General features: G+C 44.6%; 1 protein-coding gene and 1 long non-coding RNA gene across 3 annotated transcripts in view; one reads left to right on the top strand and one right to left on the bottom strand.

Annotated features, from left to right (window-relative positions):
- Window positions 1–25,940, top strand: part of LOC120411763 — a 103,348-nt gene that overhangs the window by 16,999 nt on the left and 60,409 nt on the right. The window lies entirely within an intron of this gene.
- The window catches only part of PLCB1 (phospholipase C beta 1), a 341,583-nt gene continuing 337,602 nt past the window's right edge, over window positions 21,960–25,940 (bottom strand). Inside the window, exon 32 of one of the 2 annotated variants that reach the window (XM_039569803.1) lies at window positions 21,960–25,342. In XM_039569803.1, coding sequence (XP_039425737.1) covers window positions 25,112–25,342 — 231 coding nt within the window. In that variant the 3' untranslated portion in view covers window positions 21,960–25,111. The remainder of the gene's footprint in view (window positions 25,343–25,940) is intronic. The other variant, XM_039569804.1, reaches the window with a different exon arrangement.

Raw genomic sequence — 25,940 nt, 5'->3', positions numbered from 1 at the left:
CTGGGAAATGTTAGGATCTGCACTGTCTTAATTTTGCAGGTTATTGCTTCTGTGTTCTAAGGCACAGACAGTCACCTTACAGGTACTGACAGGCTTGCTTACAACAGACCCAGTGATGCCACATTTACTCACAGATGCTGGAAGAGGGAACCATCTCCCCTCAGCAGAGCAGTTACCTCTGTTGGCAGTACTTTTGGTGGCAGTTGTGTGAGGAAAGATTATTTTAAGGACTTTTATGTTCAGCTGCACACAACTGCTCCATGGCAATAGCCTCACAGGGCTTAGTTTTAAATAAAGGACTGCGTCTGTCCCTTTCTGTTACGGGTCTATGGCTTTAGCAGGTGTAAGGAGCTCCCCTTTCCCTGCATGAAACATCTCAGCTAAAGACAAGCCCAGCTCCAACCTGGTATGAATTTTTCCCATCCCTGCGGGTTTTTTTCAGGTTGTAGCTTACTATTTCACTTTGTTAGGGAAGGATATTTGAAGTAAAAAGAACTTTGAAATCAAGAGATCAGCTAAAAATATGACTAAACATTTCGTATTCCCTTCCACATGCTCATGGAGATTTTTTCCAGCTTTTTCTTTGGACCTTATTGATTCCTGTTATGAACATAATCTTATGTAGGTGCACACCCTGCATAAGGTGCCAAGCTGCACAGTGTTCTGTTGGATTCAGTAACAGACTTAAATTTAGCAATTTTCTGATTGGAAATAATGCCATTATTCATGTGCCCTTGTACCAACTCCCCAGCTGCTGCCTGGCTCTCTTGACAATATGACGTTCCTGATGCACATTATCTCAGAGGTCAGTGCTGAAGGAAAGGTGTTATACAACACTCAAGAACAAATCCTCCAAGGAGGAGATCTCAGATAGGCACAAAAATGTTATATGCTAATCTTGGCACAACATCTGCTGGGTCCTTACACACTTTAAATATATACAGTGCTCCCTTACTGGGCGTTACTTACAGCTGAGACATCAGTACTGGCTCAGTACACACAGTATAGTCATTGGGACAGCTGTCCACAAGATGGTAAATCAGCAGCACTGATGGGCTAAACTGGGCACAACATGAGCTTATTCTTATTGTTGAGGTTGTATGGAGGTTTTTCTTATAGCTTATGTTAATTTGTGAGTGACCTGCAAAGACACCTAAAGACAGCAATCTAAATCCACAAGCAACCAAGCAGTGGCAGGCAGTTTGTATTCAGAATTTTGCTTCCCCATCAGATCTAAATTTAAAATTTTGAGTCCAGTTGCTCAGTGGCTTGATTGCTATGTCTGAAAATTATATAAAGTCTTCAGAGTGTTGTGAAAGAGCAAAGGCTAGAACTTCATCAGTCCAGCAGCCTAGGTGTGAGCACAGAGTAAGCTGGAGGTAGGAGAGCCATCCTTGGAGCAGCCTGGGAACTAGGACACAGCTTGGCCTGCCCTGAGCACCCTGCTGCTGCAGCCAGCCTTTCTCCTGCCCCCTGGTACCACAGCCCAGGCACAAGCCCAGGCTGACACTGCCCAGGTGCAAAGGGAGACGCTGTGCAGCTGCAAACATCTGGCACCTGGGACAAGGAGCCAGCAGCTCCCAAGCGTTAATGGGGACGTGAGCACCTTCAGGCTCTGCCCTCCCCAGCCCTGCATCTGCAGCTTGGAGCCTCTGCATTTAGAGGCTTGCGTGCAATCGAGCACAAAAGCTGTGAGGACCTGGAGATTAAAATCGTTGATTTGCCTGAGCAGAAAGGACTTACTGACACAAACCAGGGCCTGTGATGAGATCTTGTTTACCAGGCAAGTGTGGGGCTGGAAATCAATACACCAAAATTGCTGTGACCAGAAATTAGACTCACTTAGTGAACAAAATTCATTACAACAAGCTATGTCTCACATCACACCTTTTGCATGACTGATTTAACAGTTACTTCCTTCTTGCTTTCTTCCAGAATGACCTTTTTAGAGCAAAACATTTGTAGAAAGTCGCTTGTAAAAATTATGAAGTAGAAAATAATAAAAAGTGGCAGTCATTTTAAATGAGGGACTTGCTAATAAAGGCTTTAATTGAAATATTGTTGAAAAACATAAAAGACAATTTTAAAAACCACAGAAGTGTACAGTAAGTCAGTTGTGCAACATCTTTAACAATTGCTTTTAAAGAACCTTTGATGGGTTCTCTTTATATTGAAACTTTATTTTTTCCTTTCCCCTTAAACATTAGTTGCCCCACACTTGCACTGGCCACAGTCTTATTAAATAGGTTAAAAAGATTTCCTTACCAGGAGTTACTCTGCAAAAGTGATCTGAAGTTGAAGGAAGAAGCTTTGTGAATCAGAGATGCAGCAGACACAATAGCAGGAGTGTGTGAAATTGTAGAACAAGGGGAGAGACAGGAGCTGGTGACAGGATTACTGATAGAGCTGGGAGAGAACCATGAAGTATCAGTATCTAATAAACTCCATGTATCTCTCATGCTAATGTGCCCTTCTTCAGATAAAGGACAGAAAGCCCCAAGGCCCTGCTCACAGAAATTGATGTTGTGCTGCTGACTAACAACACCTTTGGCTAATTTAGGCAAGCAGATTAAAATAAGCCTGATAAAGGCAACAAAAGGAAAAATTTGTGTCCCTTGCATCTTCCTTTCAAATTGACATCATTGGGATGGCAAAGCACAGCTGGCAGGACCACCAGTTTGTGGTACAAGCATCTGGTGTGTGTGCTGTATGCACATTTTTACGAAGCACATTTTGGGGGCTGGCACTTCCTTTCTTTCTTTTTCTCTCCACTTCTCCATCCAAACAGAAATATCCTCCAGCTGGTGCTCATCCCAGCAAGAAGAGTGGTAGTACGTATACATGTAGATGGTGGAGAAAAAGAGCTTCGGTGTCCATTGCATTGCTGGCAATGAACAGAAGCTGAGAATTGTCTTTTCTCTCTTAAATCCTCACCCACAAGCGCAGCTTCCACCTGAACACACTGTGTGTGGTGCACAAACCTGCTGAGCCCTTAGGCACAGCTATATAATACGATGTTCATTGCCAGCAGATTAAAATTCAGTTTAGCACCTATTTGCCCACGCAGGGCTGAGCTAGTAGCAAGGCGCAGGTCTCATTAGCACTCTGCTGTGCTGTCCTGTAGACCCAGGAGCTGATAGCAGTTATTTATATTTTTAGAAAGTAGGTATAAACCACAGAAATTATTATGGTTGTGCTTAGACTGGGGGACAAAGGTGTGTTGGCTTACTCCCTGGTGCTGGGTGCCCCAGGATTTGGGATATGAGGCTGGGTAAGGTGTATGCAGGACACACAAACCAGGGAGAGAACAAGTGGTTCAATTGGATCCAGAAGCCAGGAGATGCTATAGGATCCTATGGTGTTGCCATGGCTCTGGGCAGCATCCAGGCAAGTCCTCGAGTTGCATCAAAAGAAAGATTTCGTTAGGAAGAACCCCTCTTCTGACATGGAAATCATGCTTTTACTATTAATAAATACTAATTTTAAAAAATCAGTAGGACTGGAGCTTTTAATTTCTGAAGGCGCAGAGGTCCAGAGCTATAGAACAGTAGCTGACTTTCATTGCAACTGGTTTCAGACTGGGATTTTAAGAGCCCCATTCTTGTGCAGATCTTTCTTTCCAGGAATTCAAAGAATAATGGGAGACTAAGTTGCATTTGAAGCTTGACGAGTTGTTCATCTGCACGTCCCACACGTTGGGTAGACAGGATATTGCACTATATTTGTATTTGCCTTTCTGATTTAAACAATAGCAGATCTTCCCTAGGAAACCAACAGTATTTAACTAGTGCTGAATTATAAGAGACAACAAAGAAGCTGGGTTTACGAGGAAAAAAAAAAAAGGAGAAAAAATTGCATTGAGTAAAGTTACCAGCTTAAAATTATTTGTTCAAAGTTCATCTACTGCAGTGAAAGCCCCCATAAAACCAACCTACAGTAGAAAGTTCACGCATATAATTTGCATAGCTGCCATTCAGAGCCAGACAGGGTAGAAAATAAGAGGTTACATGCTATTCAAGATCTAACTCCAAGCCTCAACTCCTTCCACAGTCTCAGCACAGCTGGAGGTTTTTTGCTAAATTTGTCACCAGTGTAACAGGGAACAACCAAGAAAGATGGAAAGAGCGTAATTAGACTTCAGGCTCAGTATCTCAGGGGTGAGAGCAGAGAAGCTCACCACCCCTTTGGAACCAAAAGCTGATCTCAAGAAGTATCACAAACCCAGCCAAAAAAAGAGATGTCACTAAGTGGTTGCATTTCAATTTAGGATAGTTAGAAAGACCAAACTGTATTCAGTTGCACTGTTGAAAGAGAGAGTTTAAACCAGGTACAAGTTTGATTTGCAACTGAAATGCTGTGTTCTGGTTTGTTTTATGAGTGTCCATAAATGCTCCACTTTTAGGTGATTAAAAAAAAAAAAAAAAGTCGGTGAAATCTAGCAAAGGTTTTTGCAACATTTTCAGTGAAATGATGCTTCAGGGGTAGTGAGGTTATGGCACATTTTCTGAAAGACGGATTAACATTGGGTAGGACTTTCCACGAATCCCAAATCCTACTGTATTCTAGATTATCGAAGCATTTCTTCATGTTTTGAAAAAGAAAAAAGCAATCCATCTTGAAAATTTTTCCTATTAATCCTTTAGTTTCTCAAAAACCCCACTTCATTTAGGGTGATATTTCTGAAGTGGATATTGAGAAAAATGCTTCTCTGATCTGAGGATCCCCAGTTTCTCATGAAATCAATATTGTGTATTAGTTGTCCTCTCCATCTCTGAAAAAAATCAAGTCATAAATCTTTCTGGCATCTCTATTCATTCTTCTGATTACACCATATAATGCTTAGGAACAAAGCAAGCTTTTTTTTTGCTAAATTGCATGTCTGGAGAGGCTTGTGAGGGGGACTGTGTAGCTGTGGAGATAAAGCCTCTAACTCCACTTTAATACATAGCTCAAAAAGAAAAGAAGTTGGAACAGCCACGAAATACGGAGTATGAGATACACCTTGCATTAGTATTTCTGAGCTGAAGGAATGGGCTATCAAGATTTAGGTGGCATAATATTCTGAATTCTATTTTAAAAGTATCATTATCATCAGAGAACATTTAATATAAATCCTTCCTACGGATTCCCTGCAGGAATAAGGTGGCCTAGCTAACAAAGCCTTGATTTATTCAATAAAACATACTCCTTTTTCCTATGAGATGTAGACAAGGCACCTGCTTCTACCATCTCCATGGCTCAGCTGCCACTGCACAAATATTCCTTTATATCCAAGGAGTACCTGGGCACTACCACATGTCCTGGTGTACAAAGGTCTCCATTCACACGCCTGGCAAGAAAGAGCAAACAAGGACGCCACAACTGCTAAACACACAGGAACTTACTGAGCTCCAAGAGACACAGCATTTCCCACCCCCTGCCAGGATTTTCACATAGCAACGCCTTAGCAGGCACGTGAAGGAAGTCAAAACAAGAGCAGGATTTGCTGCCTTAGCTCTTCCCTTTGCAGCCTTGCAGGAGGGAAGGGAGACAGTCAGGGTCCTTGCAACCCATAACCTGTAAGACCAGTGTCAGTGCACCTCTGCCTGTGCCCCAGAGAGACTTCTGCTTCTCATTTATCAATCCTGCCTCTTGCCATAAACACATGTGCCGTAAACACAGGTTCATCTCTCAGTCATTATATGCTGTCACTAGAAGCATGAATGCCCCTTTGGCCCATTAAATGCCCAGGGAATGGGGCACACCACACAACTGGGACAATCCAGCAGATCTGGAGCTGGTTTGTGTTGTGGGCTCCCGCTGGCAGTGCCCATCAGGGGCAGTCTTTGGGGTGATCTAAAATAGCAGGTCTATAGACTGAGTAGGTCTTACTTTATCAGCATCCTGGTGGGTGCCGACCCACTGGCAAATTCCAGCCCTAAATTAGGCACACAAGGAGGCCCGCTGAGGTCAGGGAGACTGCTTGGCTGAGCAAGGCTTACGCACAAGAGCTGCAACACAAGCTCCTGCTAATTACAGTGAGAGCGGGCTTGGCCCAAAGGAAGGGATGTACCAAAAACATGCAAGAGGATTCTCAGGGCAGGAATTGCGTCCTTGTGTGAATTCACCTGTGGAGTATACGCCAAACATGGATACGTGCTAGGAATGAGAGATACCGAAGTTTGAATGGCATCCTGGCAATATCCCTATTGTGCGGTACACTGATTATTTTCCTAGATCCAGCCTGTTGTGTTACAGCCCTGATTCAAGCCAGTGTCTTACATTAGCACAACGATTTTTCCAAAGGAGACTTCCCAGTGACCATGTACCAAAACCTACTTCATGAAAGAAGTTGTGACGCTGTTTCTGGTACAGCAATCAGAAACCCAACAGGGAGAGAAACGCAGCTCAGGAAGCGTAACTCAGAATTACATTGCTGCAAGATGTCTACTTTTTAGCGTGTGACTCTGATCAGATCATAAAGAGCACTCAGTGAAGAGTAACCTCCAGACACTCACCAATGAATCTGTAAATGCACATGTTGCTGCCACAATCAGGCTGAAGACGTAGGGGGGCTTGGTACTCTCATTACAGATTAGAACAATGGATCATTTCCATTCCCACAGCTCTCACAACCTGGCTGTAAGAAAATAAATTGCAGCATAGGGAACTGGCGAGTTACACTCTGTATTTAAAAGAGGAGATGGCAAATAGCTGTGTGTAATGTTTAGTGCTTTATGAAACCCTCCCCTATTTTTCTCCAAACAGTTATGAATAAAGTAGCAGCCTGCCTTAACACAGCCCAAACCCAGCCCCTCTACGATAAGGATTTAAAGGTGCCTAAACCTAGTTTGTAAGCAGCTTCGTTTCTGATTAGGATTAAAAAGTATCGTAATCAGAAGTCCTGCATTTTTCAGGAAGATTAAAAGAAAGGAAAATATATAGTGAAAAATTCTTCACTAACCAGTCAACCAACCAACATTAGTGTCAGGATGACTACAAAATTGCTTTCTACATGTCTGCGATAATTCAAATATCGTTTGTGCTTGCGAAGGAACGTGAAGTGTTGGTTACATTGGGACAATGCTCTCCCAGCTCCATTTGTGCTATTAAATCATTTATTCCCAGCACTGTGCTCAGCTGACAGTCCCATACATCAGCTCATCCCGAAGAGAAGATCTATATAAAGTCTTTGCGTGGCTCTTCCCCAGCACAGGACGCTTGTGTCTTGTCTGCGCCCAAGGAATCGGTACAATACAGCACCACCTTCTTTGGTTTTGTCAAACCTCAAGGAAGGCTGGTAATTTCCATTTCCCCCCTCAACAGCCAGACCTACTTTCCTTTAAAAACTCTGATCTTTGCATCCCTTTCCACCCCCTCATACACCGTAGTTTCTATAATCATCACCTTATATAAGAGACCCAGAACCGGGAGCGGTTATTTATCCATGTTTGCGTGCCCTCGCTTTCTCCCCGGAGAGCACCAAAATAACCTAACGGGTCCCCATTTGGTACACGTGGGCTGGCATACCCTTGTAATCAGTGGTGCCCGCTGTCACCCTAAGGGAAACGATGCTGGGGACAGAGGGAAAGGGCTCATGCTGAAGGTATCATGTAGGGTCCTTGCTCTGGTGTTATTTTTCCAAATATTCAACTCCACTTGTGTGCTACACGGCAGGTGATGGGGTACCCAGCTCTGCCAGTGCCCTGGGTTTGCACAAAGGGAGGTGTGCAGGGAAGCAGGAGGGAGCATCCACAGTCCCAGAGCCACTGCAGCACACAAACCTGCACCCACCCAAAGAGTCAGGCTTCTGACTTGGCCCTTGTGCATCTTTTATTGTTGGCCTGTTTATTTTCAGGTGGCCCTGTTGCAGCATTATCACTCAGCTTGTTTCTAACTGACCTGGCAGGTTTTTACTGCTCTCCTGTCCTGCTTGCTGGCAGAACAGCAAAGTCTGGGGGATTTATGTGCCCCAGCACCCACGCAGGAGCCGTGAGAGAAGCCTCCTCCCGAGGAGAGGAAGTTTTTGCTGACAGATGCCTCTGTTTGAAATGTCCATGTGTATTTAGGCCCTGATCCATCGGAGCATGGGAGCACTTGGCCTTAGGCACATCCATATTGCTGTCACCAGGCTATGTAAAGTAAGGTGGGTATTTAAGTCTTTCCTGGGCTTAAAGCTTCAGTTTATTGTCCTGGCAGCTGTTGTAGCCTGCAGTGCTCTAGGTTGATGATTTACAGAGCAGTTAAAGAAGCAAGTTTGCAGCATACACATATTTCTGCAGTGAAAAAGCACAGGATAACTTGTTTAATCCATTCTGGGGAAGGGCTTTTACAAGTAAATGTGCATTTACCCTTTTTATTAGGCATTTCAGCCACAAAATTTATGGCCTCAGCAGAGTTTTGCCCTGTGCAGAGCACCTGTAGGCAGGAGTTGCTGCAGGAGAAGTCAGTGGTGCATGGCCTATAAATGCCTGCTAGACACCATACAGGGTGCTGGCTTAGCAGTAGCTTCATGGGGATAGACACATCCCAAATTTAGTCACTGTGTCAACCTACTCCTTGTCTTGCCAATTTGGTTCCTGCCAAGCTCTCCACTGACTTTGTTGCTTTGAGGGAAGCAGATGAGAACTAGTGTTATTCCAGAAGGCTGGGGGAATTTCTAATGGGCCCAGACAAGTCTGACAACAAAAATCTAGTTCTGAAAAAATACTTTTCTTCTTTAAACAGAGAAAAGTTTGGTTTCAGTGTGAAAAAATCTCAACTTACTATCAGCACACAGATTTTTTTAGTGCAAACCAGTACCCCATCTTGAGCTTTGTGTTACTGGTGCCCTCCATCAGCTTTGTTCTTTGGCCAAACCATTTCTTCAGTGAGCTGCTCTAGTCTGACTGTCCCTGCCACTTGCCAGACCACCTTCCTTCTGTTTCTCCCTCATTTCTGCAGAAATGAACTCTAGACTGTACAATCCAAATTAAAAGACTTAATTTTTGTAACTTGTCAGCCAGACAAAATTAGTTTTGCTGATAAGGGAAATCCGCTTGTTTGCTGGAAGAGAGACGGGAAGTAGCTGTGCCAGCTCAGGGGCTTGTTCTCAGCCAGGACTGGAAATAGCAGCACTCAGCCTCAGAGTTCATCAGTGAGCCACTTCTTCAGTAAAACCACCCAAACAATTTCCTGATGCTTCCCTAATCACGTCTCTCTGAAATTCTTCTCCCCCTCCCACCCGTTGATTTGAAAAAGGAAGTCCCTTTTCTTCTCTTCAGAAGCTACATTGCTTTACTGACAGGGTTGAAAATGGACATTATGGTTCTTGATTGTCTTATTCACTCATCTTCCACAGTGATGGGATACAGCAATGATCAGTAAATACAAGTTTTTACATTGGGAATGTAATGCTACCTGGTGTCATCATCACCTCATCTGCGTTATAATAATGCTCGGTTTTCACCTGACCTTTAGAAATCAGCAGATTCAATTACTTGTAGCATTTGCTGAAGATCCTCCAGGGATCTCACCATAAATTATACTGTATTCTACAAATAGATATGACAACACTAATCAGCAAATTAAATGGCAGTGATCATTCCTGCAGAGATACTTAAACATCTGATTGAGCTGGTGCGTTGGATCTATGCAGCCTTCAGCTTCAGACTGCAGAGCCACTGCTCTCATGCATAGGAAATGCTGACCTTGCAAGCAGGCACCTGTAGGTTACTGAAGCTGTCTGATAAAAGAAGGGAGAAAAAGGCTGATGCCTCCAAGCAAATGGACATTGATGGATGGCAACCCCAGTCCCTTCATTAATGTTTTGCTCTGATATTGCCACCCATTTGGCTTTACACAATTATTCCCAGACTGACCAGGGCTGGACACTTCCTAACACTCTTTTCCCTGGGCATGGCAGAGCTGTCACTACCCCAGCACCAAGATGCTGCCTCTCTCCAGGCAGTCCTTGCCAGGTAGTCCTAAGGCAATTCCTCCTTGAGATATATCCAATAGCCTACTCAACAGCCATTTTGCAGTGGATAGGGGCTAGATCTTGTCCCATCTCCACCCTCATTGCTCTGTCAAGCTGCAGTGGAATAATACTTGCCCAAACCCCACATCATCAGCTGGCTGCTCCTGGGGCTGTGCTCCATGTGTTGCCTGCACAGTGTGGTAAGATCAAAAATGCTGGGCAGGAAGGGCAGGATGCAGGACTGTGAGGCTGGAAGGTGCAAAATACCTTCTACAGGTCATGGGGCAAAGGAGACCATCGTAGGGGCCAGGCTTACAGTGCAAAAGGCATGGAGAGGCCTGAGGCCATGGCTCTGCTGGGAAGGTCAGCCAAATGAGCACTGAGGCATGTCCTGCACCCACAGCCAGTGTCACCTTCATTTGGCAGCGTCCTTCAGCCATTCACTGAAAGCAGGTGCTGCAGGAGAAGGGCAGCATGGAGCCGAGAGGTGCGACTGCATCCTCCACCACAAGCTGTTATTTTGACAGCTCTATTACAGTCATACAGAAACAACTCCTGGGAAGTGTAAAGCACTATAAAAAATAGGCAGGGAAATCATCTGTCCTGCAATATGCCAGCTTTCACTGCATTAGAGGGTGGGATGCCAGTGAAGATCTGCAATGGGATCTTTCCCCGGCTCTTTCTTCGGCCACAGCTGGTTATTGTTCGCCCCCAAACCACTATCTGTCCTCTCAAGTCTGTGTGGGTGATGCATCTGATGTTTATTTCAAAGCAGCCCTCTCGCCCAGAAGATTAATTCATTTTTCATACAAGCATGCAGATCTCAGCCCCAGCTGAGGCAAAGGGATGAACAGCCCTTTCTCAAGCTGCCTTTCTTAGGGAAAAGCCAAAGACACTTATCCCAGGAATCACTAGCTGTGCTCAGAGCTAAGGTGCAACTCTGCATCCACATGAAGTAGTACAGACTGTCGGAGATACCACAGTGATTTCCTACCCCGGGTGCCATTGACACAAAATCCAAGCTGCTGCTTGCTGTGCGTGTCCATGCCCGGATTTCAGTGAGGGATTTTGGGAATGCAGGTGCATTTCTTGGTTTAATGAACTGTGAGATCCTGTACAGGCCAAGGCTCATCCCATATGAAAACACAGCAGCCCTCGGAAGAGATGGACCTCTGGAGTCACCTCTGCAATAGCAAATAGAGTCGTGCACTCAGCCCAGCACAAGCTGCAGTAGGGCGGCCCTGCTGGGACCCCAGCCACGTGTTCCCACTGCTCTGCTCCTTCAGGAGCCTGCAGCATCACCTCGAGGGCTTGGGCACCAGAAGAGGTCTTTGCTCTGCATACCTGTGGGTGCTAGGAATGCACCTTCCTAATCCTACAACACACCAGGAGCAGATACACCCAGCCACTCCATCACCAAAAATTCAGTATAAAGTTTCTTCTTTTTTTTCTTCTAACCACACACAGTACTTTGTAGCAACACCATCTGATAACCCAGCACAAACAATCCTGCTCATTTGTGTTGCCTCGTTGGCGTTCTCCATAGAGACACACGCACAAGTTTTCTCTTTATGTGCCACTCCTCCCACCTTGGGGAAGGAAATTAGAAGTGCTGATGGAGGAGCTCCAGTCACGTTTCCTTCCAACTTCTGGTGGCATTAGCTCAACACTGACAGTTTGCAAGGCAAAACAAATGGCTTGTGAAGTGTGTGTGTGTTATGGAGCCCTACCCAGAAGAAATTCCTGTCAAGTATTCCAGAAATTCACTGAGACTCTGGTATGTTTTTGTGTGACAAGAGGTATGCTGCAAAGTTTAGCTTTCACTCTCGTTACTGCAAATTATTCTCCCAGCTGAAGTGCCTTTTCTCTTAGGCAGTACACTGCAAATTGGTGCTGTGCTCTCAATCAGCATCACCCTTCTGTCAAGGGAATGCCTTCAAGGGCTTCACTGCACCTGGCACTTCTTGTTGAGGAGCCCTTGCAGCAAAAGGGAAAGTTTTCAGCCTGAGGAGCAACACCCAAGTACTGCTGGCAGGAGACATCCTCACCGGCAGCCTCGAGGAGCTGTGACTACCACACAGACTGACATACCCGCTCTCTTTCTTCCTTTTACAAACCAGTGATACCATTAAACACTTGCACAGGAGATCAGATGTAGGAAGTAACATTGCATCTTACTGTAACAACTCTGGATGCCAGCAGAATGTGATTTGAGTTTGAAACAAAACACAGTTTCATTCATTTTTACCCTCATTTATTTGAAAACCACACATTAATGTGGCTGTGTGGTTGCATCCAGGTTGCATATCCAGGAGCTTTCATGATGCCACGGAGGACAAATGACCACTGCAAAACAGCCCAACCTCTCCTTGGGATGGTGACCACACCCTGGCTTTGGAGCTGCCTTTCTGTACCCATCTGGAGCTGATGAGGGTCAATCCTTCCACCCTGTCCCACCTGACTCATTCTCCCCTGCACCAGGTGGCCTCAGGAGCTGCCTGCAGATGTGTGTTGGCTCAATGCCCATTTTTGACTTCCAAGCCCACATTTTGCAGCTGGAGTAGTGGTACTGATACAAGCAGTTGTACTTCAGTGCTTAAACAGCACATTCACAAGGACATTATCACAGGAACAGCCCTTGTCCCTTCCTTGCCTTTTTTGTCCTCTATTTCTAAGGCAGCACTTAGTCCTCTAGGGCCACAGGCTTAGCTGGAGCTTTGTGGGAGGCTCATAGTATATATTAATATTACTGTATTAATATAGTAACAACTACAAATAATGCCTTTTGCTTTCTCCCTTCCCCCTCTCCTGTGTCCTCTGCCATGGATATCATGGCATTGTTCTGAATCTCTACACAGCACCTCTTGTGTCTGGGAATGGCTACAGGAAAAATCAAGACAAGACAGGTATTTCAGCCATGGAACACCAAGGAGAGTTTCATTTGTCATGAGCTGGAGTAATTAAAAGTAATTTTTGCGTGTTTTGGATGCTGACTTCGGTCAGAGCATGAGCTGTGCAAAATGCTTATTTTTATAGTTTTGACGTAAATCATGGAATGTTTTCTTTCTTAATTTGGAACACTTGCCCCAAATGTTCCAAGTCTCTGTAGATAAGTCCAGGCTCTTTTCTTCCTCACGACATCCATCTATCCATTAAAGTCCCAGGGTTGACTGCTCAAGTCATTTAGCTGGACTGAACACAGGACCAAAGCATCTTCTAAAAGTGGTAACTTCCAACAGTCTTGATAAACCACTGATTCCAAGAAAGATGCACAGTTTTGCTGTCTAAAATCTGCCTTCTTCTTTGCAGAAGTGCCATGGGTCATTTGCTTAATAAAACAAACCCAGCCTCCTCCCCCAAGCCCAGCACATACACAAAAATAATTTCCATGGTTATATTTTTCTCTGGGGATGTTTAAACTGTCAGCTTTGCTGAGCTACATTCTCCCCTCTCGTTCTTTCTCATGGGGGATGTCCTGTCACGGGGGACTCGGTGCAAAGTCACATTTTGAAATTTTCCAGAGGATTTAATATTAATGCATGTATAAAAGACTTGCAAAATCTTTCCCTTTTGAAATGATCATATTCTATCAATAGTTGCTAGAGCCGGTGTTGTTCAGCTTGGACAAACAGTTCAAAATATAGTCCATGCAAACACTTCTGATCCCAGGGTTACATGGATGTATCATTTTTCGGATCAGTCACTGTCTCAGGGTACGGGCACGGGATCACTGGCTCAACTCACACTGAGATCCATTTGAAATTAACCCATGTTATTGGAATCACTTCATGTTGAACGAGGAGCTCTCTGTTTCCAGTTGTATCTTCTCTCATCCATGGAAAGTCCTACTTGGCCAACAACAATAAACTCTTGGAAATGATCGTGCACACATCTCGAAACCTCTACAAGTGAACGTGGGAAAAGCAGACGTTTTGTTCTAACCTAGGACACTGGCTAAGAGTCAATTCCTGTAATGGATAGCAAAGCACAAATGTGAACCCACAGGGCCTGTCCCATATGGATACACACTCAAGAGTTTCTCACATTTGCAGTCTCAGCTGTCATCCGCTGCAGCCACCCACAGCCGGAAGTAACGGTGCGAGATCACCGCCAACACCCTCACACTGAGACTTGGGCTCAGTGTTTAATATCCATGATAACCCATCAGTTAAAATCTGCTGAAATTCAACTCTCAAAACACTTGAAATGATTAATAATTAAAAGCTGCCTAGATAGGAATGTAACATGCCAAAATGTTGGCTAGCACAGGCAACTTGGCACAACAATTTGCATTACAGCCTTTTCATCAGTTACAATAAATGAGTGTGGGTACAATCACTACTCCACTATTAAATTAATATGCTTTTTTTTTTTTTTTTTTGGCTCACATATGGCAGAAATATCCTTGTGGCACTAAGAAAGGTCTTGGCAGACCTGTGCCTAAAGTGTGTGTTGATGCCTGTGCTTCTTGCCTTACAAGTCTCCTGTAGGGTAAGCAGGGATTTAGCCCGAATCCAGCCACCGTGATCACGAGTGCCTGGCTGTCAGTGTGCCTGGATAGGCTCCATCTGCAATCAAAGCCACAGTGGGGCTCCCATAGAAAGCTGCCTGGGAAATGGATGTGTTCTATTGTAAGACGAGTCCCGCTCCCTCTCTAACTGGTGGCAAATTGCAATTTTGCCAGGAAAAGCAGGATCAGGCGCTGTTGGCTGATGCCTGTATTTCTGCTGGTAAGGAATGTTAGCCATAAAACCCAGAATGGTTGTATAGAAACATCCTCCAACTAGTTTTCCCCCCATTTTATATAAATACTGCATGCTTTAAATCAGTTACCTGTCTTCTACATCTTCCTGTGTTAGTGGTTTTGCAGCCTTCACTGATTTAGGGTTGCTAACTCTGATTTTACTGCAGGTGCTATGATGTTTATTGATTTTTTTTTGGAAGTATCATCTCCTTCGGTCATGTGAAAAGTTTCCATTTCACAGCTCAGGAAGGGCCTCACATCAGGAAGGTGCATGCATGCAACTGGTAACTGCTGTAAGCACCAGTAATATTAGTGAGGATAATTCTTATAATTACAAATGAAAATGAGTTTTTTATTTAAATGACACTTTATGAATGTCCCAGTTTAGGTTTTGGGTGGGTGGTAGTACAGAGGAACAAACCAACTAACCAACTCCTGCCCTAGTCGACACCAGTGCTTCATCACCCCGCAGCATACATGCTACACTGATTTACACCATGCTGACAGACTTAGCATCCTTGCAAACCTGGTCCCAATTCTGAGGACTGGTATAAGAAACTAATTTGAGTGGCTGATACTGAATTCTGATCCTCCAACACTTGCATTTCTCCAGGCGTCTGTACCATCTGCATCCATGATGCTGCTGGGTTGCTGAAAGATGACGTGGTTTGGACCAGATCCTCCTCTTGGCTCGGGGCAAGCACAGCATTATTTTCATTCCACTATCTGACGGAGGCAGATCTGGTGGCAATTTAAGAATCATACATTATCATAGGCTATGAAAAGAATAATTTATGCCCTTGAGCACTTCTCAGATCTTTCAGCAAAATCAGACATCTAAAGGAAAATCTAGTTCTTCGGAGAGCCAGGGATGAGTAATGCACCCAAGAGAAGTTGGGGTTCTGACATGAAGGGATTAGCGTGATCCACCAGCATGGCTTCATCATCTGAGACAGACTCAGGCACATCATGTTTCCTTGTTTCATAACAGCCATCTGGATGTGCAAATGGGAAGATGGGAGCTTGTTCCGTGGCTCTGGTTTGTCTTCTCATGGGCCACATGTCACCTTGGCCTTTGCAGAGGGCTGAGCGCTGCCTTTTGTGCTGGGAGCTTGCACCTCTCCTGTTTCTCTCTGAGACACAGTGCCATGGACTGCAACAGGCCTCTGTGCCAGGAGCTCTGAAAGAGGGGAATACTCCAGGAACACCTTACCCAGTGTGATCACAATCATCCAAAATGATTTTGTGCTGGGGTGGAACTGCTGCTCTGTTGGGCATTTGTCAAGCAGTCCCATGTATAAAAAATTCCCAGTGCTCCCCCAGGATCTTGTTGCTTTCATGCAAGGAGTGACTAAGATAGCTTTGCCTCTGTTGGCATTCACCTTCTGCTAGGATAACCTCTCCCCCCCAAAAAGCAACCCCAAAACTGCCTATTAATTGCTACAGCAGTGACAATTCCTACAGGAATGGAGGGATCTATCTGCAGTTCCCTGAGCGTGTGACACTGGGCAGTCACCATCAAATAGTTGACCTAAGGCAAATCCAAGATGATCTCATTTTTAAGAAATAAAATAAATACCCTCTGTCCCTCCCTGCCTTACAGGAACAATACCACCCTGAATTTGTGTGAATGCAGTGTTTCCGGTTCGTCTCCCTCACTGAACATTTGATCGTTCATTTAAAAGAAAGAAAAAAAACCAAACAGAGCAGAGGGTTCCCTCGTGGAATGTAAGACCTCCAAAGGACTTTTAGCAGCATCTGGAGATATTATTAAGTTTTCAGACTAGGTATGCATAGCACAATAATTAGCTCCCCTGAAGAGACCCCAGTAATTGATGGAATTTTATGACGTCTATTATGAAAGTATGAAATGGCTCTTCATAAAAAACAGTATTGGATTTTTCATTCTTTATTCCACACAGGCTAAAAGTCAATATTAATACCTGGCTAGTGAATTCTGACACTTAAAGAAGTTTGTAGCACAAAGAGGTCACAAAACTGTGTACTAATTGCTGTGGCGCTAACGAGGGGATCGAGAGCACCTTGATATGTGCATTGGATTAGACAGACTGCTCAAGAACTACCCTTTGTATTTCTTTGAGAAATATTGAAGAACTTGCCTTCTGGAACAAAAAGCTCTAAGTGTTATTTTGTAGAGCTGGTTCTTTACTTCTGGCAGTGCTCCAGAGTGCTGAAAAACCAAGTGAACAGGGAAGAAATAGGATGTGCACTGTGCATCGGCTTTGCAAACAGAGGAGATCAAACACCAGACAGCTCTCATGCATTTTGGGATGAGCTGAGAAGAGCCACTCAGGCAGAAGGTGTGAGTGGATTCTCTGCCTGTGGGCACAGCAGGACCGGGAACCACTGGATCTGTCTGGTCCTGCCTGACGCTTGTCCTCTGCTGGGGACAGCCAGGCTGCCCCGCGTCCCCTCCAGCCTGGTGTCTGCCGAGGCTGCTGCAGAGCGGCAGCTAGTGCCAGTGGGTGGGAAAGGCTGGGAAAATGAAAGTGCAACACGAGGGGAAGGCAGGAACCTGCTGGAGGAATCAGTTTGTATAGAAACAAACTCCTCATTTCACATGCAGGTCGTGTGCTGGTTTTCATACAACTGTTTTTAAGGCAGTGCTGTGTTCTGACAAACAGGGCTTTGCTGCAATGATCTCAGTGCTTGCAAGTGATTGGAATATGAATAAAAGAGATCTTTAACTGTATTAACTCTATGAAGCAAGAAAATGATAATTGTGCCAAATTCACCTTAACCCATAGCGAAGCAGGGCCAATTAAAGCCCAAGATTTTTACCACCATCAGGAAATGCCTGTCCCTGTGCCTTGGACCCTGTCTGGCACCACTGGCAGCCCCTGTCCACAGCCAGTCCCGGTATGGGTGTACAGGTGAGGAGCTGCAGCTTTCCTCAAGTAGCTGAGAACAGCAGCATTTCCATGGAGAGACAGATAATTTCCTTCTCAATTGTTACCTTGACACAAGAAAGTTATCACAGCTCCCCAGTCTGTCACTGGTCTGAGGGAACAGGAATTTGTAAAGCCAGATAGGGGTTTTAAATTATGGCAACAGAAAACAGTTGCTTTTTATGGAAAGTGAGAGCGAATGCCCAAAGCTGGATTTCCTCAGGGAAAGCAGAGCAATTATTTTGTTGCTACCAAGGTGATACCAGGGTGTTTTCTTCCTATTTCTAGTCCCCTAATATAATAAAAGGAGCTAATAGCAGCAAGATGTAGGAGACACCCACTGGTGAACGCTAAATCAGGTCCTGTGCAAGAGGCCATGCAGGGTTTCTCAGCAGTGCAGAGCAGAGGCCTGGGGTGCCACAGCACGGTGGCATTTCATGGCATCACTCCACGTGTGGTACCAGCCAGGTTACACGGGACAGCGTGTGCCACTCTGCACTACCCCCAGCCCTGCCCAGGGGTGCCCAGCCTCGCTGCCAGCCCTGCACTTCCACAGGTGCAGGAAAACCCTTCCTGGGGTGCAGGAAAGGACTTCTCTCCCTCCCCTCCTCTCCTCTCCAGCTGGGCCTGGCAGCTGCCTGCAGGTTTCTCAGCACGGCATGGAAGGCAGCAGTGGCATGAAGGGGCTCTGTGGTCTCTTCCAGCCCATAAATCAGGGCAGCAAACAGCCCTGCTGACGGCCGGCTGCGGTCTCGGCCTTAACGATCAGAGGGAGCACTCTGCAGCAGCAAAGTGAAAGCAGAGTGTAATATTTATTTACTGAAAGGAACACAGGCTGTTTCCTACTTCTACAAGTCCCTTCTCATCAGGAGAGGCTTTTCACCTAGCTAGAGGAACTGAGCTCTCTCCTGAGATCATTGCATTTTTGGATGGGAGCCGTGGCACACCACAGCCACTGCCTGTTCCTCGCTGGAGCTCTGTCTCCAGCTGTTGCCCCGAGGCTGACAGGCTGCACTCCATGAGTCAGGGATACATCTTACCACAGGCTTTACAGCTTGGGTTTGCTTCCAGCCAGGGAGTTCATCTGCTCTGCTCAGCTGGTGGCGAGCTGCAAGAGCACTTGGGTTGAGTTTATTTATTGCTGAGGGCTCCTGGGATGCCACAGTTTTACTGATTTACACCCTTGGAGAGAGGTGACTCGTTTTCTGGGAGACATCCCATATGGCTGAATCACCATGCTCAGGGTTACTTTACTGACCCTGGCAATTAAGAGGACATTAGAAAGCCTTTCCAAAGGGAATCACAGCCTTGGGTGATCACATGGGAAAGTGCCCTCCTGGGGGGGGAGAAAACCCTCGAAGAAAAGAATGTTATACTAAGAGCAACAGATCTCAAGGCCAGGAGAGGCTGTGAGATCATCTGGTCTGGTCTGTCCATCACAGTCCACTCTGTGGCATCCACACTGACCACTGGGTGCGAGTACCTGGTGTGGCAGCATCCCGTGCAGCACCATCCCCTCTTCCTGTCAGTGCTTACAGTCCATCATCTCTGCTGTGCATATGCAGAAAGGGAGAAAATAAAGAAGATTTTGGTGTGTCTCTAACTCTCTTGCCTCCAGTGTCCATCTGGCAGCTGGTGTTATGCCTTTCCACCTGCCTCTGGTGGTTTTCCTCTGAAACCCAGCTTTCAGCTATTGCTCTGTAGCCCAGGGACTGTACAGGGCCAGTTTTCCTCTGCATTTTCCTGAAAATGTGGTACAAAGCCTGGACGAGGTGTTTCCCAGCTGAAGGCAACTCACCTGCCCTGCTCACAGCCTCTGCCATCCGTGGGTCAGATCAGTGCAGCAACACTTGCCAGCTAAATTTCATCTTTCCCAAGAACAGAGCAAAGTTTGATTCACATCTCTCCCCTCCCTGCTTTTTTTTTTTCTTTTTAAACTATTTGATCCCCCTTACCCAGCCTGTAATCACTTATTTGAACAGGCCAATTATCCCACAGCAGCTCATGACACTAATTACAGTACAGTTCTCAGCAGGGGAAGTCGCCAAGCTCTCCCACTCATTAGCCAGGCTTCCTCCATTGATACAGCAGCAGGCTTTACATTTCTTCTCTTCACATTCATATTCATCTGGTAGGCTTCAATTTGTTCTGAATTAGAGCTTGGCTTCCCCAGTGCTACTTAAAGCCTTTCTACCTGGAGGGCAATCCAGCCATAAGGATTAGCACCTCTTGCCACAGTCTTCCCACTGTGTTTTGGAACCCATCATTCCAAAACCCCCAACCTTACAGAATCATATCAATTATATAGTAGTTAATAGATTACCTCCCGTATTTTCTTCTTTACTGTCTGCAGGCTGAACACTTGGATCTTTCATTTCTTCAGTGTTTTTTCCCTCAGATCCTCCTTTTGATCATGCTACCCCCGTGGTACTGATCCTGAGGAACCTCTAAACTGTCCCAATGAGAAAAAGTACAATGGAGCTACACTTGGGAAAGCAGCACAAGCCCCAAGCCTTTCCAGCTGTCTGGCAGATACTTTCTCTTTAGAGGGCCCTTTTTAAACCCAGATTGCCTTATTGCAGTTGGCTTCCTTAACTTCACTAGTGACCATCACCTGCTGCCTTTTGCACATGGCTTTGATTTCCTGCATTGGCCCTTTTGCTAAGCAGCTCTTGAAAAAAGAGCCCTTGAAGAGTAAGGGAAGGGCCAGCACTCTGAGGAGGGACCAAGTCTGGTGACGGCCAGGAGATCCTGCTGTGTGGGTTTAGGCTGGGTGATTTGACGTGCAGCTCCTGCACACAGGGCTCTCCAAAATCCAAGGGTATGATGTAGTCCTTGGGGTTTTAAACACCCGCTCACGTCTTTCAAAGGCACGGCTGCTTACCTCAAAATTACTTCCTTGGATTCAAGTGCATGCTCAGGTTTTAGGGGGCCTGGCTGTCCAGCCCTTCAGCCTGCTCACCCACTCCAAACTCTTTCTGCCCCTCTCAGCAATGTTCCCCAGTGCTCATTCCAACATCTCAGTTGGACCTGGTACTCTCCTGGAAGCTGCCCCACAGTGAAGGAAACAGTGTAAGGTCAGGAAGCTGCCGAGTTACTCCTGGCAGAACCTGGCACTAGCACTAGTTCTCAAAGCATAAATTCTGAGGGCAAAATGAAGTCTTCAGCCACTTTCCCCACCTGGCAGTAGCAGGCTTCTGCTGCTGTGGTGGGACTAGTTTTCTTCTGGCCATCACCCAGGAGCATTCGCAGAACCCACCTGAAGCTCAACAGCCCACTGGGCTTCTCAAAGCAGCTCAGGTCCCACTACTTGGCCTCTGCAACATCAACCTCCCTGTGCTCGGCCTCCAAACAGCTTTTCCACACATCCCAACCTGTTCCTCTCTCCCAGCCAAGTCAGCCTTCTGTGGCCCAAGTACAAGCACCAAGGTCGCCTGCTCAGCCAGCTGTGAGAATCCTACCTCACTGAGCCCTGCAGGAGCCAAGGGTTGTTTCCCAATCCTTCCCGTGGCGGCTTGGCTTTTCCCTCTGTGCTCACCATCACCATCACCATCTCCGCAAACCCACTCTTGATGTCACACCCCATTGCTCCTCTTTGGGGAAGGAAATGTATCAATTTTTTTTTATTCCCCCCACTTCTCCATTTCCATCCCAGTCTTACTGCAGTCTGTCAGACTCATGGCTCTGCTTTCAGCCCTGTTCCTCCCTTCCTTGCCCGCCCTCATCCCGTGTGTCAGACCCCGTTTCCCTTCTAGTGGGTGATTTGACTCCAGCTGCTTCGGAGACTATTTATTTTAACAGGTATATCCCTCAGTACAGTGGATTAATATACCTGCTTATCTCTTCTCCCAGAGATAATTTTGTACATTGTAAATTCAATAGGGGAAGGGAAGTCAAAAGCCAAAGGAATAGGTTTATTTTTCAGTGCTCTCTGTGGAAGGCCCTGCAAAGGTACATTTCACAGCACATATATAATTGAACAGATGATGAGTGAAGCAGCTGGGGCAGTGGAACAGAAATCAAGGTGCTGTAATTTGTCGAGGCAGTTTACTGGTATGGCTGGAAATCACTTCCCAGCTCTTCTGCAAAAGGCTTCCTGTAAACCAACACATTTTCTTACCAGTTCGTTGGCACGCTGCTTTTTGTTTCCCATTGTTTCAGAGCACCAGCAAATGCACATTGTGCCTCTGGGAGGGGCAGGGGCTGGAAGCACAGGCATGTGCCATTTCTTGTTCTTGGTGTGAACACAAAAGCCTGCAGGGAAATTTCCCTGCCTTCTCCCGGCACTGCCCCTCCCGTCAGCGAAGGGGTCAGGGTAAGGTCTCCCGAGTCAACTGAGGTTTTCGAGTCAATGAACAGAGAAAACTGGTCTTGTGTTAAGAAATTTTTATTTGTCCTTTGGATCTGTAATGTAAGCACATAAAATTACAAGTGGAAGAAACATCATGCCACAAAATTGCATAGAATTTTTACAAAAATGTGAATTATGCCTCTGAAACAATCATAGATTGAGGAACCGAAAAAATATGTACATGTTAACTGGAATATTTCATCCTACTCTGAAAGCAAATCATCAAGGACTAATCAATCACAGACACTATTAATACAATGTACAAGAGCAACACTGATTTCAAAGAAAGGCAAGCAATGATGTCCCTTTAGTTATCTGTCAGTGAATGTTTAGCTAATACATGAGCATTAATTAACATAATTATGAACATGTTAAATCTAAAATGTCTGGCCTTCATTAGAATTTTTAAAATTCTGCTTATACTGCCAAAACCAAGCTATTTTCAGTAGTGTAAAGATATCTGAAGTGCACAACCTAGTTTAATATAGACAGCTCTATTCTATACAGCAGAAAGTCCACAATACAGCATTTCCACACATTCAACACGGAACAAGGCAAATACATAAAAGGCACAAGACTTGCACATCATAAAGACCCTTTTTTCATTATCTTACTCTAGTTCAAGTAATATCAATATTAAATGATAACGGTTTCACTGAAATAGTTTGAACGATGCAAGATGTACAGGGTTACACACTACCTTACACCTGCAGAAAGTGGCACTGTACAGATATAAAAAAATGTGAGGACAGGAAATGGTCAAATACAAACGTACTGTAAAATGACTACAGCTGATAGTATATTTAACCCAACCAGTATATTTATTTCTTATTAAATATAAATAAAAGGTTAATTAGTATTTATTTGCCCAAGTTTCTTTGAAGACTGTGGCGAAGTCCTGGCTCCCCTGAAGTCCACAGGAACGTCGCACTGAGATTCAGAGGAGCCACGATTTTACCAAAAAGACTGCACTGTACAACGGTTTCTGTAATGCAATAGTTTCAGTTTTAGCATGAACACTGCTATCAGTTTATTCCCGTAATAATTTAGACAATACGTCATTTTAACTTTATAAAATGCAGCATTAAATCTCGACTCTACATTTTCAATGAGTGATTAAGATTGATTTCAAAGTGCAAAACTAGGATTAGCAGAGGAGTCACCTTTCCTAGCGTTAAGATGAAAGTCAGATTTTTGAATTTCATGTGCACTGATTTCATCATCATAAACTAGAACAGTTTAATTCAAAATATGATCTCCAAACAGTGTGCAATTTTTCTTTCTTTCTGCTCTAAGTTTAAAAAGGAAACATCAAAATACTGCTTGTTTTCCAAGATTTGAACTTATATATATATACACCATTATTCAACTGAAAACTTAACCTTGGTTTGTATTTTATTGCTTAAATTTAAATAAAATAAGTTACTTTAAGTACTAAAATCCTGAGGGAATGGAAGTAAGGTAACTGTTAACAATGTGTTAAGATGCCTCCCTCTTAACTGATTGCTTTCTCCGATTGCTGTTTAATGCTAAGTAAGGCCCCGATCTTGCAAATGTGAATGTGAATGTTACTCCCAGCCCAGCTCCTGAGCCCAGCGGTGCAGGAAAACACAACTTTGCAGGATCAAGTGTCTTGAGGCCAATCTGGGGCTCCTGAGCTGGTTTCTCCTTTGCCCTAAGGCACCTCCACCAACGGCCGAGGGAAGGATCGTGCACTGGCCCCAGTAGGAATCCGAATCTGAGATGTTTCATAACTCCTATTTCTGTTGGGATGGGAATCCAGAGAACAGCATGTCTTTACCTTTTCAAATATCCTGACTTTCACAACGTCTCTCTGTCGTCTGATAGAAATTTCTCAGAATGTGCTGTTACTTCTCTCATGCATATCATACAGTACACTAACTTTGATTGTTCTTACTTTAACAAGTCAGTTAAACAGATTCATACACATTTTTAAATAACAGTGGTCAGGTTTTTATACTTTGCTTTTAAATTTTAGACCTTAGTAAAACTGAACATCAGTCTTAACAATAATGGAAGATTCTGTTAGATTTCAAATACTGTAGTCCTAAACATTTTATAATCCTATCAAATTCAGTAAGATTAAAATATGATACTTAAAATCAATACTTTCGAGTCTGCAAAATATATATCAAATTTATATTCTAAAACTACTTTGATTTACAACACTAACACCACAAAAAGAATTCTATGATTCCATGATTATTCTATAGCAGTAAAACCCAGATGTTAGCTCTCGGAAAGATTCTCTCTACTCACGGATCCCTGAAACATTCCATTTGGCCAAGAGACCACATCAACTTCAAATAGAAGCATGCTGTGTGTGTATATGGACAGATGTGTGTGCACATATAGCTATATATATATATACAAACATATATGCACTCACACAGCGTAACAGACACAGACGTACACAGACACCGACAACCTCCACGCGGATTCTTCGCTCCGTTTTCCTCTCGTCCCCACAGTTCCAAGAAGTTTCAGCAGCAAATATATGTCTCTCCATGTGATAAACATAATTTCAAGACAGCAAGCCACCAGTGCTTGCGGAGCTAAAAAGGATCCAATGTTTCAGTGCAAATGTAAAAGGATGGTACAGCTGTCAAGGTGCAGTTATAAAGAAGGAAACAAAATATGAGTAAGTACTGTGGTAATATTCGCCAGGATCTCTATAAGTTTGGAGCACTTTGCACTGGCACTCCAAAAGGGAATCTGCACACATTTGTCTCTGTACAATACACTGGTCTTCATTAAACATTCTTAACAGTGAACGTGGCCAGAAAATTACCCATTGTAAATTGGCAAAAAAAAAAACCAAACCAAACCAAACCAAACAAAAAAAACCCCAAAACAAAACAAAACAAAACAAAAAAAAAGCCAAAAAAAGAAAAATAAAGAGAAGAGGGAGGGTAAGGTATTAATTTTCCCATTACAACTGCACTAAGCTTTAGAATAATAATCAGATGAAGAATGAGAATGAAGACCTTTGCAGAATACTTTTTATAAAATGCTCCTTTGGGGAAATGTGCACTTGAATGCAGATTCCTCCTGCCTCCCGAAGCGCTCCGGTGGCAGCTGACCCCGGGAGAGCAGAGATGGGCAGTTGGGAATGGTGCGCCCTGGCGCACTGATTGTTTCTTGGGCAGTTAAAAAGTAGTATCAAACACTTTTTCTTGATTATCTTCTTCCAATTCCTCTTCACTTTGTGGAGGTTTATGATTTGATTTTCCACTGTCAGATGCCAGGGAAGAGGGGGCAGAACTGTGGTCTCCATCTTCACTGATTTTCCCTTTCATGGCTTCCTGTACGAACTCCAGAATTTCCAAAGGCAGTCTTTTGAATTTGTCTTGATATTCCTGATCAAGTTCCACCTGCAACTACAACAAAAGAGACAAAGCTGTCTTCAGGTGTATCTAATGTGACCAGCGCTACAGGATGGGGAAAGTACCACACCAGGCAGGAGGGGAATCACAAGGCATTTCTGCACAATTCAAGAATGTATTCCCTTCTTTCCCATATTGGCACCACGCATCCAAAGTGCCTATTAATTTCCATGCAGTCATTGCAAAGCTGAAGGAACGTGCAGTCATAAGGCTGGTTTTGGGTACCATCCTTGGGTACCCAAATCCTTCGGATACATGTGGATTTTACCGTACTGGTGTCCATACTCCCACTGGCTTTGACAAGACCCCATTCAGGTGTAGTATGGATCACGGATAAGCCTTTGAAAGAGCAAGGCCTTCACTGAGCTTCAGGTAGTTAATCACACATCAAACACACCACAAACATTGCTCTGAGAACAATAAAACAACTTTTGCCAGATTTCTTGGGTTGGAGAAACCATTAGGAAAAAGTCAGTTGTCAAAGGGAGTCAGAGAGGGAGGGAAAACAAGTTAAATTGCATTTCTTAGGGCTAGATCATGGAAAGTTACATTATCGGATTAATGCAGAACGTGTCTTGGACATTACTGGGGA

The sequence above is a fragment of the Corvus cornix genome, chromosome 3 (assembly GCF_000738735.6).
Source record: "Corvus cornix cornix isolate S_Up_H32 chromosome 3, ASM73873v5, whole genome shotgun sequence".
In the NCBI taxonomy this organism is placed as follows: Eukaryota; Metazoa; Chordata; class Aves; order Passeriformes; family Corvidae; genus Corvus; species Corvus cornix.
The sequence above is the reverse complement of the archived record's forward strand: the minus strand, read 5'-3'. Positions and strand labels throughout refer to the sequence as shown.